The sequence below is a fragment of the Urocitellus parryii genome, chromosome 3, assembly GCF_045843805.1.
Source record: "Urocitellus parryii isolate mUroPar1 chromosome 3, mUroPar1.hap1, whole genome shotgun sequence".
Taxonomy (NCBI): Eukaryota; Metazoa; Chordata; class Mammalia; order Rodentia; family Sciuridae; genus Urocitellus; species Urocitellus parryii.
The window spans coordinates 96350976-96365440 of NC_135533.1; the positions used below are offsets into that span (position 1 = coordinate 96350976).

General features: G+C 34.9%; 1 protein-coding gene across 3 annotated transcripts in view; it reads left to right on the top strand.

The window, feature by feature from the left end:
- Nucleotides 1-14249, top strand: part of Rala (RAS like proto-oncogene A) — a 61527-nt gene extending 47278 nt beyond the window's left edge. The window contains exons 4-6 of one of the 3 annotated variants that reach the window (XM_026387635.2): nt 3434-3608; nt 10480-10514; nt 12453-12509. In XM_026387635.2, coding sequence (XP_026243420.1) covers nt 3434-3608; nt 10480-10485 — 181 coding nt within the window. In that variant the 3' untranslated portion in view covers nt 10486-10514; nt 12453-12509. Of the gene's footprint in view, nt 1-3433; nt 3609-5542; nt 5578-10479; nt 10515-12452 lie in introns of those variants that run through there. The other 2 variants (XM_026387634.2, XM_077796794.1) reach the window with 2 other exon arrangements.
- Nucleotides 14250-14465: the final 216 nt, after the last annotated feature.

The following is a 14465-nucleotide window of genomic DNA, read 5'->3' on the forward strand; positions in this document are numbered from 1 at the left end:
TTTGATTTGAAAACTCTTTACCTTTTTGATGTTCTCTTTCCTTACGACAAAAATGAAGAAGTTTGACCAGATTGTAAAAGAACTTTTCTATTTTAAAATTCTCTAATAGCATAACATTAAGGAAAATGTGTATGAAGGCTATAAACACAGCAATACCTTTCTCTGACACCCAGAAAAGTAACTAATAAAACTATTATTTCTAGAGGGGAGGGGGGATAGTAGGGGATAGGAAAGGTAGCAGAATACAACAGTCACTAATATGCCATTATGGAAAAATGTGAATGTGTAACCGATGTGATTCTGCAATTTGTATTTGGGGTAAAAATGGGAGTTCATAACCCACTTGAGTCAAATGTATGAAAGATAATATGTCATGAGCTTTGTAATGTTTTGAACAACCAATAAAAAAAAACTATTATTTCTAAAGAATATTGTCTTCTCACCTCTGGCCAGTATATTCCAGATTTTTCATGGTCATGTTTCTGATACTATTAATCATGCCATAATTTTAGTATAGGTCTTCCTGCAGCATCTGACTAAAAGTAGCTTAGTAGGTAATTAATGAGTATATACATATGTGACCACAAGCACTAGAGTCATGAACATTTGAGTTAGACTCACCTTCCTGGTGGTTATTGAGACTGAGTGGAAAGTCAGTTGTTATCTTAGTTCAGGCTACAGATCATGATGGATGGTAGTTAAGAAAGTCTCAGCACATTTGTCATTACCAACCCTGGAAAAAAGTTTTGGTTGGCTAAAATCCTCTTCACAAGCACATCATAAATGTAAAGCAATGATGGTGAGCATTGACATGCTTTTTGCAAGGTATCATTTGAGTGACAGGAAACATAGAACTGTGTAACTGTAGCTGTACAGTTTAGCCTATAATGCCCAAATATTATGCTTTTTAACATTTTTATTTTTTAAAAGGATTTTTAAAGTAAATACAAATCAGTGAAAAATGGAAGTGACTTTCTGTGTGGTTCATAGTCCATACATATTAGAACAATTGAGAACTCAGGTTCAGGGAATTTGTTGCAAGCATTGAGTCTGTTAGAATATTTGCTACATATCAGTAATTAGGCAAATGAAGTAATAACAGTAACACTACCTGATATTCATACAGCACTTACCATGTGCCACTGTTCTAATTACTTACATAAATCAGTTCACTTATCAAACAACCCTAAGAGGTAGATACTACTGTGTTTCATAAGTTCTAACCTATACATTTCTCAAAAGTCAGGACTATGACCTGGCATCGTAGCCTTATAATTGGCAGTCTTCTTGAGAGTACATAAAATAATGTTTATTAGTGAATTCTTAAATTTGACTTTCTGAAAGTATTATTTCCACATCTTTTAATGAAGAAACTGAAACACAGGGAGATTAAGTCATTTGTCCTACCTAGGACATGCAGTTAATAATAGCAGAGAATTAAAATCCAGGAGGTCTACCTCCATATTTCTGAGTTTATCAGTGTTACTATACTGGTTGGTGCTCATTAAACTAATGACAAGTTTTTTATAAAACCACATGACTACCACATTTCATATTTTTAAATAGAATGTCATGTTTTCTATTTAAAATATAGCATATTCTCTAATATTTATTCTTTTTTAATAATTTAACAGGTTTGTTTTTTTGTTTGTTTTTTGTGGTGCTGGGGATCAAACCCAGGATCTTGAGCATGGGAGGCAAGCACTCTACCAACTGAGCTATATCCCCAGCATTAGGGCATTATTTTTAAATCATATAAACTATCCTATGACAGTATGTTGTTATATCACTCATTATTTTACTACTATTAAATATAGCACTCAGCCGAAACAATGTAAAACTTTTTTTTTTTTTCAGAAAGGTATGGTCTGATCACTGTTTCATCATAGCACCAGGCAGGAAAGTATCATATAATATGGAGAACCTCACCATAATGCCAGACCCCTTGTTGTTTACTCTGTATCAGAGATAGGGGTCTCTCATGATGAAGTAGTTTTGGGAACTAAGCCTTCTTGGTCAGGGTTTGTTCCCTTCATAATCCTGTTATGAGAATCCCTGTGGTATCTAGCATAGAAGTTGAATGTGTTTTCTGGAGTTAAATTTCTCAGGTTCAAATTCTTGATCTACTTACTCAGTTGTGACTCTAAGCAAGTTAACATAAATTTTGTGTTGATGTAAAAAGTAAACTTAACATCTTCTTCCAGTAGATAATCATAATAACAGCTAATAGCATTTATTGAATGTTTACTATGTGCCGTGCAGTTAATAAGCACTTTACATTTACTCCTCATAGCAACCATATAAGGAAGGTATTGTTGATCCCATTTTATAGAAAAGGAAATGGAGACAGAGTACTTTTCTCAGTCACATGATTAAGAAGAGCAGAACCACAATACTTACAAATTGGTGACACTTCATAGTATATAATTTACCTTTTTTTTTTTAAAGAGTGAGAGAGGAGAGAGAGAGAGAATTTTTTTTAATATTTATTTTTTACTTGGTGGACACAACATCTTTGTTGGTACGTGGTGCTGAGGATCGAACCCGGGCTGCACGAATGCCAGGCGAGCGCGCTACCGCTTGAGCCACATCCCCAGCCCCTATAATTTACCTTTAAATGAAAAATCTATGCTGAGGAGCTACTTCCTATAATTTCTGGCATTTGTGAGACTTTAAAAATATTTTGTGGGACCTTTGATATGATGTGATAAGAATAGCACTCTCTACCTGTGTGATCTTCCTCCCAAAATCCCATAACTCCAGTCGTGAGAAAAACATTGCACAAATCCCTGCTAGGAGACATTCTACAAATTACCCTAACCAGCACTCCTCAAAACTATTAAGGTCATCAAAAACAAGGATACTCTGAGAACTATTACAGCCAAGTGAATTCTAATGAGACTAAATGTCATGTGGTATCCTGGATGGGCTCCCAGAACAGAAAAAGGATGTTAGGTTCAAACTAAGAATGTCCAATAAAGTTTGGGCTTAAATAATACTGTATCATTATTGATTTATTCATTTTGGTACACATACTCATACTAATAAACGATGTTAATGATAGTGGAAACTTTTCATGCTATGATCTCAGCTTTTCTGTAAATTTTAAAAAAACTTCCGAAATAAAAAGGTCATTTTAAAAATATGAAAACATTTGGGGAAGGTTGTACTTGATATTTTTTGTTTTGCACCTCTGCTTGTTATGTTTATATTCCCAACTGGTTTATTTTTCTATCATTACTGAAGTGAATGTACATCTCAGATAATTGATGATAGAATAAGAAGTATTTATTATTTTCTATGATGTAATAGATAAGCTTGTTGCTTATAGAAATATATATATAATTATAAACATGCTGATTGCAGATAGCTAGTTGCTACTTTTTTTATCATGTAGAAGTCATGTTAATATTTCTCATTTTCTCTTATCCAGGGAGCAGATTTTAAGAGTAAAAGAAGATGAGAATGTTCCATTTCTACTGGTGGGTAACAAATCAGATTTAGAAGATAAAAGGCAGGTTTCTGTAGAAGAGGCAAAAAACAGAGCAGACCAGTGGAATGTCAACTATGTGGAAACATCTGCTAAAACACGAGCTAATGTTGACAAGGTAAAATGTGGCTTTCTTTAATACTACATCATGTTAAAAATAGACTGATTTGCTTTAACTCAGCTCCATTTTGTCTACAGTGTTATGAGATTTAAATAGAGTTTTAATACAAGTTAATAAGTTATCTTTGCTGCATTCTTAAGTATGACGTTAGGAATTTCTTACATGACCTTGTCTTTAACTTCCCAAGAGACATTAAAACATGAGTTACTATAGCTGATTGTACTTTTTTTTTTTCTTATTCTGTTTTTCTTATTCTGATGTTTTTCTGCCTGTTTTTCTTATACTGATGGGGCTGCCTAGTTGAAAAGGAGTTGTAGAAGTCCCAAGATGACAGTACTGAATGTTCTCTCCATGACCTGATGCCTGCCCAGCCCATTTAAGTTCTCAGAATGAAGGTGCCAGGCTGGGGTTGTGGCTCAGTGGTAGAGTGCCTAGCATATGTGAGGCACTGGGTTAGATTCTCAGCACCACATAAAAATAAATAAATAAAGTTTCATTCACAACTAAAAATGTATTTATTAAAAAAAAATGTGAAGGTGCCTCCCAAGATAAAGTAATCTCCAAGATAAAAGGATTTTTAAATCTCTGTTACTACTATTATATTCTCTACCCTGAGCTTTTTTTACCTCTGAGTAGAAAGGGAAATTCAGTTTCCTTCTTCCTTATGTTCCCACTTTGTGCTCCTGGGAACCAGATGTGGAACCCCTGCTAGGTGTCTAGGAGCTGCCTCCAGTGATTAGGAAGATTGTGTTCAGTTGCTTGAGGGCCTCCAGGTGAGACCTTTCTTCACCCCCCAAATATCCAGGCTCTATAGCAGTGCCTTTTAATCTCCAGTGTGCAAATTAATTGCCTGTAAAGCTTAATAAACACCCATCCTTAGGTCTTACCCCGAGATTTTGCATCATTGAGTCTGGGATGGGGCTTGATTAGGATAGTAAGAAGACCCACAGTCTAGGGAAAATGGTCCAAAATCAGGAACAAGTATGGTGCAGAAAGAAAACACAAATGGCTTTTAAACTTGAAAAAAAAGATTCTCACTTATAAAAAAGGAAGTACATTTTTAAAATGTAATGGCATATCCTTTTTTTTAACCTGACACATTGGAAAAAAGCAAAAAAAATTAATAATACGTTCTTGGCAAGAGAATAGAAAAACAGGAAACTCATGTTGGTAGAAGGACAATGTGGTGATTATCTGTCAAAATTATGACCCAACAATTCAAGTTCTAAAATTATATTTTGCAGAAAAAAAAAACATATACTCACTTAAAAATGTATGTTCAACGGTAAACATTGGGGCATTTATAGAAACAAAAACACCAGAGCTATCCAAGTGCCAGTATCAGACTGGTTTAAATTATGAAGTGTTCATGTAATGGAATTCTACCCAACCATTAAGAAAGAAATGGAGATAGAACTAAATGTGCTGACAGGAAATGATCTTCAGCATGAAGTGAGTGAAACAAGCAAGGTGCAGAACAGTGTCTGTAGTTTGTTGTTATCAATATTTTAAATGCACACTGAAGGACTGGGGGTTGTAGCTCAGTGGTAGAGCGTTTGCTTTATGTGCATGAGGCCCCGGTTTAATCCTGAGCACTGTAATCAATCAATAAATGAAAAGTAAATAAATGTACACCCATATGTGTGTGTATATCCTAAGAATATGTAAGGATTTGCTTCCTGTAGTCATCACCAGAGAACTAAATTACAGGTATATGCTCATTTCTCTGTAAATACTCTTCTGGACGTCTTTATTTGAACTTTTTGCCATATGCATATTTTACCTTTTCAAAATAGAAAAAATAAAGGGATGAGGCTGTTTTAGTTACTGTGGCTGCAGAACAAAATAATTTCCTAGATAAAACAACAGATTGTATGACATTAAGAATTTAGAGAGGGCACATTTGGAGATTGTTCGTATCTTCTTTACAGTGTTTGATGCCTTAGCTGAAAAACTTCATGTCTGTAAGTATCTGAATTTAGGTTATAAGACTTGTTCATACTTGTCTGGCTCTACCAGTGGATGCTGACTTTTATCCAGGGATGTCTCAGCTCCTATCCATGTGGGTTTCCCCATGTGTGTTGTCCACTTGTGTTAACTTGGACTTTCTCACAGTGCACTGACAGTTCCAAGGGCAAGTGTCACAAGAGAATAAGAACTATTCAGAAGCTACACTGCCTTTTATTACCAAGTCTTTGAAGGGGCAGCATTATTTCATCCTGGTTCTATCAGTCAAGGTAGTCACAAAATCCCACCAAACGTCAGGAGGAAGGCTGAGAATAGAATCTGCCTCCTAATAGAGAGTGTCAAGACTCTGGCAATACACATAGAAAATATTGATGTGACAGTTTCAGAAAAGATAATCTGTCAATTCGTGGTCACCTCCAACACAAAATTAAATTACATAGGCTGCTTATAAACTGAGGTACAAATTTATACTGAAAACTCGTAATTTCATATGCTGCTAAATAAAAGTAAACTTTAGCAATTAATCAGTTTCTAAAATTAGGTTATACTTGGGGTTTTTTGGCTGAAGAAGTAATCTAATAGTTGAAAGAACTAATATTTATTAATACTTATAAGAGCTGGGCACTGTGGCAGGCACTAACCATGTAATCCTAAATATATATGAGTCAAAGGTGGATACTCTTCTCATGTTCACTTTTTAGATGAGAAAACTGAAGTGCAGAAAGATACATAACTGGAGCAAGATCACATCTTTCCTTATTCTTTTACTTAAAAAGACAGAATAGGCATCATGTCTTCCATTTTGGATGTCATCCACTTCTAGAAACCTGATTTGTGAATTTTCAGGGACAGCAAGTGTCAGTATTGTCTTCTGTGAAATTGTGAAGCATCATACATTGTCACAGACAACGAATACTGGCTCTCCACAAGATTATTGGACTCACTCTTTATCCTTATCTGGATTCCAAATAAACTATTAAATAAAAATTTCAAAGAGGCAGGTTTTTATTCTACTCTGAAATGGTAACAAACCAATTTGTTGAACCTGGGGCATGGGCTACCACAGAGGAATCACAAGAAGTTAGAGGACCATCTGGGTGAACTACTTGTGCACTCATTGGCTTCATTCAGTAACCTTTATAGGACCCTCTAGTTTTAGTTCTTAATATGAAACTCTGAGGTTGCTCTTGATTTTAAGAAACGACTTGGCAAAATGGAAAGAATTTGAGCAAGTAAGTAGATGTCAGTCAATAGAGGAAGTATAATTATGATGTTAGTAGTCAGTTTTATGTTGGGGAAAGAATTTTAGGAGATATGTGCTTTATTTTTTCAAAAATATTACTGTGGGGGCCAAGGTTGCTCTCAGCAGTAGAGCACTCACCTAGTGTGTGCGAGGCCCTGGTTTCGATCCTCAGCACCACATAAAAATAAATAAATAAAGTAAAGGTATTGTGTCCAACTACAAATAAGATAAATATTTTTAAAAAATTACTGTGAATTTTTTATTGTATAAGTAATGAATGAATACATGCTTATTTTATAAAGAATCATAACACAGAAATATAGGAAGAAAAAGTGAATAGCTTCACCCATATTGCCACTCTCCTGCTCTCTCTGTAGTAACTAGTGCTAACACAGGTGTACCTTTCCAGTTAAAGGCAGGCATACATACATATAAAGGAAAGTTAACATTTGCTTATTTTACCTATATATTAGTAGGATTTGCATATGTTTCTGTACTCTTACCATTAATGCATATAAATAAATATACCCACATTCTTTTTAAAATCTACAAAATGTTCCATACTAGGTTTTTCCATATTTCTGCCATTTTCCTATTAATGGCACTTTGGTCATTTGCAATTTTTCTGTTACACACAGTATTTCAGTAAACTTTCTGCATTAGTGCAAAAGAAAAGACAAAGGTGAGCTGAGAGCTGTGGTGCACACCTATAATCCCAGCTACTCAAGAATCTGAGACTAGAGAATTCCAAGTTCAAAGCCAGCCTAGGCAAGACTCTGTCTCAAAATAAAAAAATAAAAAGGACTGGGAATTTGACTCAGTGATAAGAGTGCCCCTGAATGTAATCCCCAGTACCACCAAGAAGAAGGAAAAAAGGAAGGAAAGGAAAGTCAAGTATACATTTTAAATTGTAGTAACAAGTTACCCTCCAGAACAGCTGCCTTTACATTCCACCAGCAGTGTGTGGAGAAACATTTTACCTTGCAGCCTTGCCAGCCCAAATTAAAACAACCTTTAAAAATGCCATTAAGATATTTTAATTTTTAATTTGTTTTCTGATTGCTGCATTTTCTGCTTTTTTGGGGGGCAGTACTGGGAGTGAACCCAGAAAGCCTCACATGTTCTAGGCAAGCATTCTACCTCTGAGCTGCAACCCCAGCCCTGCACATCTTTTGATTGACTCACTGACTGGATTATCTGAAATCCCTTTCTTTTCTGCCCATTTATTAAATGAATTGTTTATCTTTTGGATTACTGAGTCCATTTTTTATTAAGGACATTGACCCTTTGTCCATTTACATATGTTGTAAATATTGCCTCCTAATCTGTACTATTTTTTTTATTGGGCTTATTTTGTCTTTTGGCATGGAAAACCTTAAAGATTATGTTATCAAATATATTTCTATTTTCCTTTATGATTTCTGAGCTCTTAGCTTGCTTAGAAAGAATATCTACCACCAGCACAAAACTCAACTCAAAGTGGATCAAGGACCTAGGAATTAAACCAGAGACCTTGCACCTAATGGAAGAAAAAGTAGGCCCAAATCTCCATCATGTCAGATTAGGCCCCAACTTCTTAATAAAACTCCTGTAGTGCAAGAATTAAAACCAAGAATCAATAAATGGATGGATTCAAACTAAAAAGGTTCTTTTCAGCAAAAGAAACAATCAGTGAGGTGAATAGAGAGCCTACAGAAGGGGAGCAAATGTTTTACCACAAGCACATCATATAGAGCTCTAATCTCTAGGATATATAAAGCACTCAAAAATCTTAACACCAAAAAAACAAATAACCCAATCAATAAGTGGGCTAAGGAACTGAACAGACACTTCTCAGAAGAGGATATATAATTATTAATCATCAAACATATGGAAAAATGTTCAACATCTCTAGCAATTAGAGAAATGCAAATCAAAACTACTCTAAGATTTCATCTCACTCTAGTCAGAATGGCAGCTTTTAAGAATCCAGACAATAGTAAGTGTTGGCAAGGTTTTGAGGGAAAAGGTACACTCATACATTGCTGGTGTGATTGCAAATTTCCAATCTGGAAAGCAGTATAGCGATTCCTTGGAAAACTGGGATTGGAACCACCATTTGACCCAGTTATCCTGCTCCTCAGCTTATACCCAAAGCACTTAAAAACAGCAGACTTCAGGGACACAGCCATATCAATGTTTATAACAGCACAATGCACAGTAGCTAAATTGTGAAACCAACCCAGATGCCTTTCAGTAGATGAGTGGATAAAGAAAATATGGAACTTACTCAGCATTAAAAGAGAAGAAAATCATGGCATTTGCAGGTAAATGGATGGAGCTGGAAAATATAATGCTAAGTGAAATAAGCCAATCCCAGGAAACCAAAAGCTGAATGTTTTCTTTGATATGAAGATGCTGACTCATAATAGCAATGGAAGAAGAGCATGGGAGGAATAGAAGAACTTTAGATAGGGCAAAGGGGAGGGTAGGAAGGGAGGAGGAGAGGGGGTAGGAATGATGGTGGAATGAGTTAGAGATTATTACCCTAAGTACATGTATGAAGACACGAATAGTGTGAAAATACTTTATGTACAATCAGTGACTTGGAAAATTGTGCTCTATATGTATAATATGAAATGAATTGCATTCTACCATCATGTAGAACAAATTAGAATAATAAATAATTAACAAAAAAGAATACCATTCTAAACTTTTTAAAAATTTATTCAATTTTTTACTTTATTTCTGCATTTGGATTTTATAGGAGATCCTTAACCCATTTGAAAATATAATATTGTCTATCCTGTGAAGTAGGGGCTACTAACTAAAAATGAAAAAACTAGTGAAGGCAAAAAAAGTTAAACAAGAGCCTGTGTATTTGTTTTTTCTGGGTTTTATTTTTATTTATGTGAGAAGAGTGATTTCTTATGGTCTGCAGAATTAGAAAGGACAAATTTTTTTTCTTTTTTTTTTTTGGGTGTGTGTGTGTGTGTGTGTGTGGTGCTAGGGAATGAATCCATAGCCTTGTGCATGTGAGGCAAGCACTCTACCAACTGAACTGTATCCCCAGCCCATAGAAAAAACAAATTTTGTACATAATGTATCGCCCTAAAATGAGAAAAGAGAATGAGGAAGACAAGAGGAGAAGAAGATAGAGGGAGAGAAATAATATTAGAGTGTCTGTAATAAAATAAGTTGGAAGAAGCCCTGTGTCTAGGGGATTGTCATTTGTCTGGTTCATCAAAACTAGTTCTTTATTCCTATCCCTAGTTATTCATTTCATTTAATTGGCATTTAAGTAGGACTTCCTTCAGCTTTAACTCATTAAATTGGTTGATGCAGACTTTAAAAGTTTCCCATTGTTTTTTAGGCAAAATGACCTCGGTGGCTTCTGATAGGGATTCCTTGAAAATTTATTGCAGAGACTAAACGAAAATTAGAAATGAAACCTTCTTGTAATATCCTTTCTTATAGTTGTGTATCTGCATGAGAAAGCAGTACTGTAGTAATTACATTTAGTTAGGATGGAGGCTTCCTGCCGCAGCTAGTCAGCGCTGGATTTGAAGTAGAGGGCTTCCAAAATTCCATCTCTGATGAAGTAGAAGTTGAGCAACAACTAGTGAATTTTATGCCTATTTCATTCTTTTTGTGCATGGTTTTGCTTTGTTTTGACAGAAATAGGGATTGAACCAAGGCCTTGCATCTGCTAGGTAAGCATTATACCATTGAACTACATACCAAGCTCTTCTTTAAATTTTGAGACAGGATCTTTCTAAGCTGTCAAGGCTTGTCTCAAGCCTGCAATCCTCCTGCTTGAGCCATCCGAGTAGGTAAGAATACACTACATACTGTGTATTTCCCAGTAACAGTGTTGTTGTTCTTTGAAAGTGTTTTATATATACTGCAGGATAATGCAAATAAAGACAATGTACCACACACACACACACACACAAAATCAAACTACCAAGTGAAGTCTAGGACTTATTTTTATTTGTTGGGATTATTGTTTGTTTTGTTTTCGTTTTTGTTTTCTTTAAGTGGTGCTGGGGACCCAACCCAGGGCCTCACATTTGTGAGACAAGTGCTGAGTTCCTTCAGACCTCTATTCATTGGAGTTTTGTTCTCATTTTTATTCTTAGCATATGAAATATTAATCTTATAATAGATACTATGTCTTAGAGACCCTTGAAATAATCCTTTTCTCTACATGATTATGTCACCAACTTGGAATACACTCAGTCTTATTTTATAAGTTTTCAGCTTTTAGGGATTGCTTTTTGTGTGTTAAGTGCATTTTTTGAATGTATAAAACATTTACATTTCCAAAGAAGTTGTATAGTATAACAAGGTATATGCAGAGGTACTTCACTAATCCCTCTACCTTCTTCCCTTCCTCTTGAAAATAAAATTATTAGCATTTGGTTTTCATTTCATTGTTTCTTTTTGCAAGAGAAAGCAAATGTGTGTGAATTCCTGTTCTGCACACACACGAACGTGTAGCTGTCTATGCTATTCTGCACCTTGTTTTTTTCAGTTAAAGTTTCCATTACAGAGTTAAATGCATGTTAGGAAAAGCATGTTGGTCACTACATACACATACTTGTTTACTTACAACATCCATTATCTTCATATTTTTTGCTTGTTTTTAGTCTCATTAAATTTGTTAATTCTATAATAGCTATTTTTTTAATTTTAGAGTGTAAAATTGTGAACTATATAGATTATTCATTATCATACACACACTCATAACCAATTATGTATAGTGCAAATCCATATCCTTCCAGGCCCCTCTCTGTTAAGAGAACAAGAACATTTGTAATTGAAATTTAATTATTGAATTGTTGTACTAGGAATTTTTAGTTATCATTCCTAAAGTCATTATTTGTTAATTCCTAGACATTAGACACAAATTCATAAATTCTCAAATATAGTGCAAAAAAAAGGTATCAAAATGATAAAGCATCTGTTTTCCTTATCTCCTTTTCTGAATATTTCTTTAAAATGGAGCTGAAGAAAATGAGTCACTAAATATGATTAGTTTTTTTATATATTTTTATTTTTTTAGTTGTAGTTGGACATAATACCTTTAGTTTATTTATTTTTATGTGGTGCTGAGGATCAAACCCAGGACCTCATGTTTTCTCAGCAAGCATTCTACCACTCAGCCACAACCCCTGCCTTATGATTAGTATTAAGTGTAAATTTTATTTTACAAATTAATCACTATTAAATGTGAATTAATAGAATACATTTGTTAATCTAAAGTACTCAGATATAATCCCATTGAGTTTCTCTTTTTTCATTTTTATCCTGAAAATTGGAATAGAAAGATTTTATTACATGAACATTTTTACCATTTTACAATTTAAAGTATAATTCAGAAAATGTTCCAATTTTCCCGTTTTCTCAAGGTACTGGGAAAACCAGACTTTAATTTTCAGACTTTAGTTTTTTCTTCTCCAAAAAGAGCTCTTAGGGCTGGGAGTGTGGGTGAACACTTGCCCAGCACAGGCAACACTCTACGCAGCACTGCCCCCACTGCCAAAAAAAAACTCTCAAATCTTTATTTTTCTATTATTCTCAAGATTTAACTGCTGAGATTTAAGTTCATATTGTTTGCTTATTTTACTTTATTTTCTTCTGTCTAGGTGTTTTTTGATTTAATGAGGGAAATTCGAGCCAGAAAGATGGAAGACAGCAAAGAAAAGAATGGAAAAAAGAAGAGGAAAAGTTTAGCCAAGAGAATCAGAGAAAGATGCTGCATTTTATAATCAAAGCCCAAACTCCTTTCTTATCTTGACCATACTAATAAATATAATTTATAAGCATTGCCATTGAAGGCTCAATTGACTGAAATTACTTTAACATTTTGGAAATTGTTATGTATCACTAAAAGCATGAATTGGAACTGCACTGAAAGTCAAATTCACTTAAAAAAGAAATTAACGTGGCTTCACCATGAAGCAAAGTTCAACTTAACTTCATAATTGCCTACATTTATCACAGTCCTGAATGTAGCGTGTGAGCTTGTGTTTCTCGGGCAGTCTTTCTTGAACTGTTAAAAGAGGTGAAATGTGGGTGGGGAATGGGAGCAAAGACCACTTTCTCTGGTGTTTATTATAAAGTTTAAATTTTATATCATTTTAAAATGTCTTGGTCTTCTACTGCCTTGAAAAAATGACAATTGTGAACATGATAGTTAAAACTGTACCACTTTTTTAACCATTGTTGTGCAAAATATAGAAGAAAAAGTTATTGGCATGGTTGTTGCATATGTTTAAACTGAGAGTAATTTGTGGATCTGCATTAATTACCTGGTGATTAACTTAGAAAAGTGGTGTAAACTTGTACATGGAAAATTTTGAATATGCCTTAATTTTAAAAATGAAAAATGCCCAGTTACACCATTCTAGGTGTGTTCTCACTGGTACTGTGGGCCCACTCACTGCCCCAGGAGTCCTGGTGAGAGAAGATCTTATCTTGCTTAGATAAAGTGCAGCTTTTGTATAGAAGATTCTTGAGAAATTACTATCTGCTAGGAGTCTGTCCAAATTAAAAATGTGTGCCATACTCTGGTTCTTAAGAATAAAGTTCCAGAGCTCCTTGATTGCTTTTAAATAAACTATAAGGTAGTAAAGGAAGGGCCAGCATGTACTTGTAAGATAATTTTAGACTATGAGGATTCAGCACCAGTTATGTTTGAGTGAACCTTTTTTTTTCTCTTAAGATGCTGGTTCCTGGAAATCACTTTCTATAAGTGGTGAGCATTTAAGTGTTAAGCTTCTAATCTCCTAGGAACAGGGCACAGGAAAAAGTCAACAGTGCTATGCAAATTGCACTAGAACACTTCGGGAAATATTCATGCTTGCCACCTGTCCTCTTCTAAATTTGTTCTCATGAGGTTACAGTTTGGCTTTATGGAAATTATTAGTATTTGTAGTCTGTTTATGTTCATAGTGAAGAACACTGTAACTACATTTTTCTAAAGTTAACATCAACCAATCAAACACAGGTATAGTGCAGAAAATGTTTGGCTCACAGATCAAACATTAGACTGGATCACCATCGTATGGTGTTCCCACGGGAAGAATTCTAGTGTGTTATTTGGGAACATAATTTCAATGGGAAGTTTACCACTATCAGATTTTTCTTATCCTCTTTAGGATGTGGCTAAGACAGTTGATTGAACAAAGTTTATCTTTCTGTTGCTCAGTCCTAATGTTTTAAAAGGTCAAAGATGTGTTCAGGCATTCCAGGGAACAGGTGTGTATGTAAAGTTATCAAAAATAGGCTTTTTAGGAACTCAACTCTTTAGATATGACATCCAGCTTGTCATGTTAAATATTTGTCCTTAAGGGTTTGAGGTGTACATCTTTCATTTCATATTCCTCATGAGCTATGCCATGTGCAGAATTAAAGTTACCAGTGTCGTGCTGGCCAGCAGGCCCAGCAGTCTCCAGTGTACTCATTGCAGTCTTATTGAACCAGGGGTCCTAACCACTAACATCGTGACTTTGCTTTGAGACCTTTCCTCTCCTGGGTACTGAGGTGCTATGAAGCCAACTGACAAAGATGCATCACATGTCTTCGGCTGATGCCACTACCCGATCGTTTATTTGCAATTTGAGCCATTTAAAGACCAATAAACTTCCTTTTTTAAA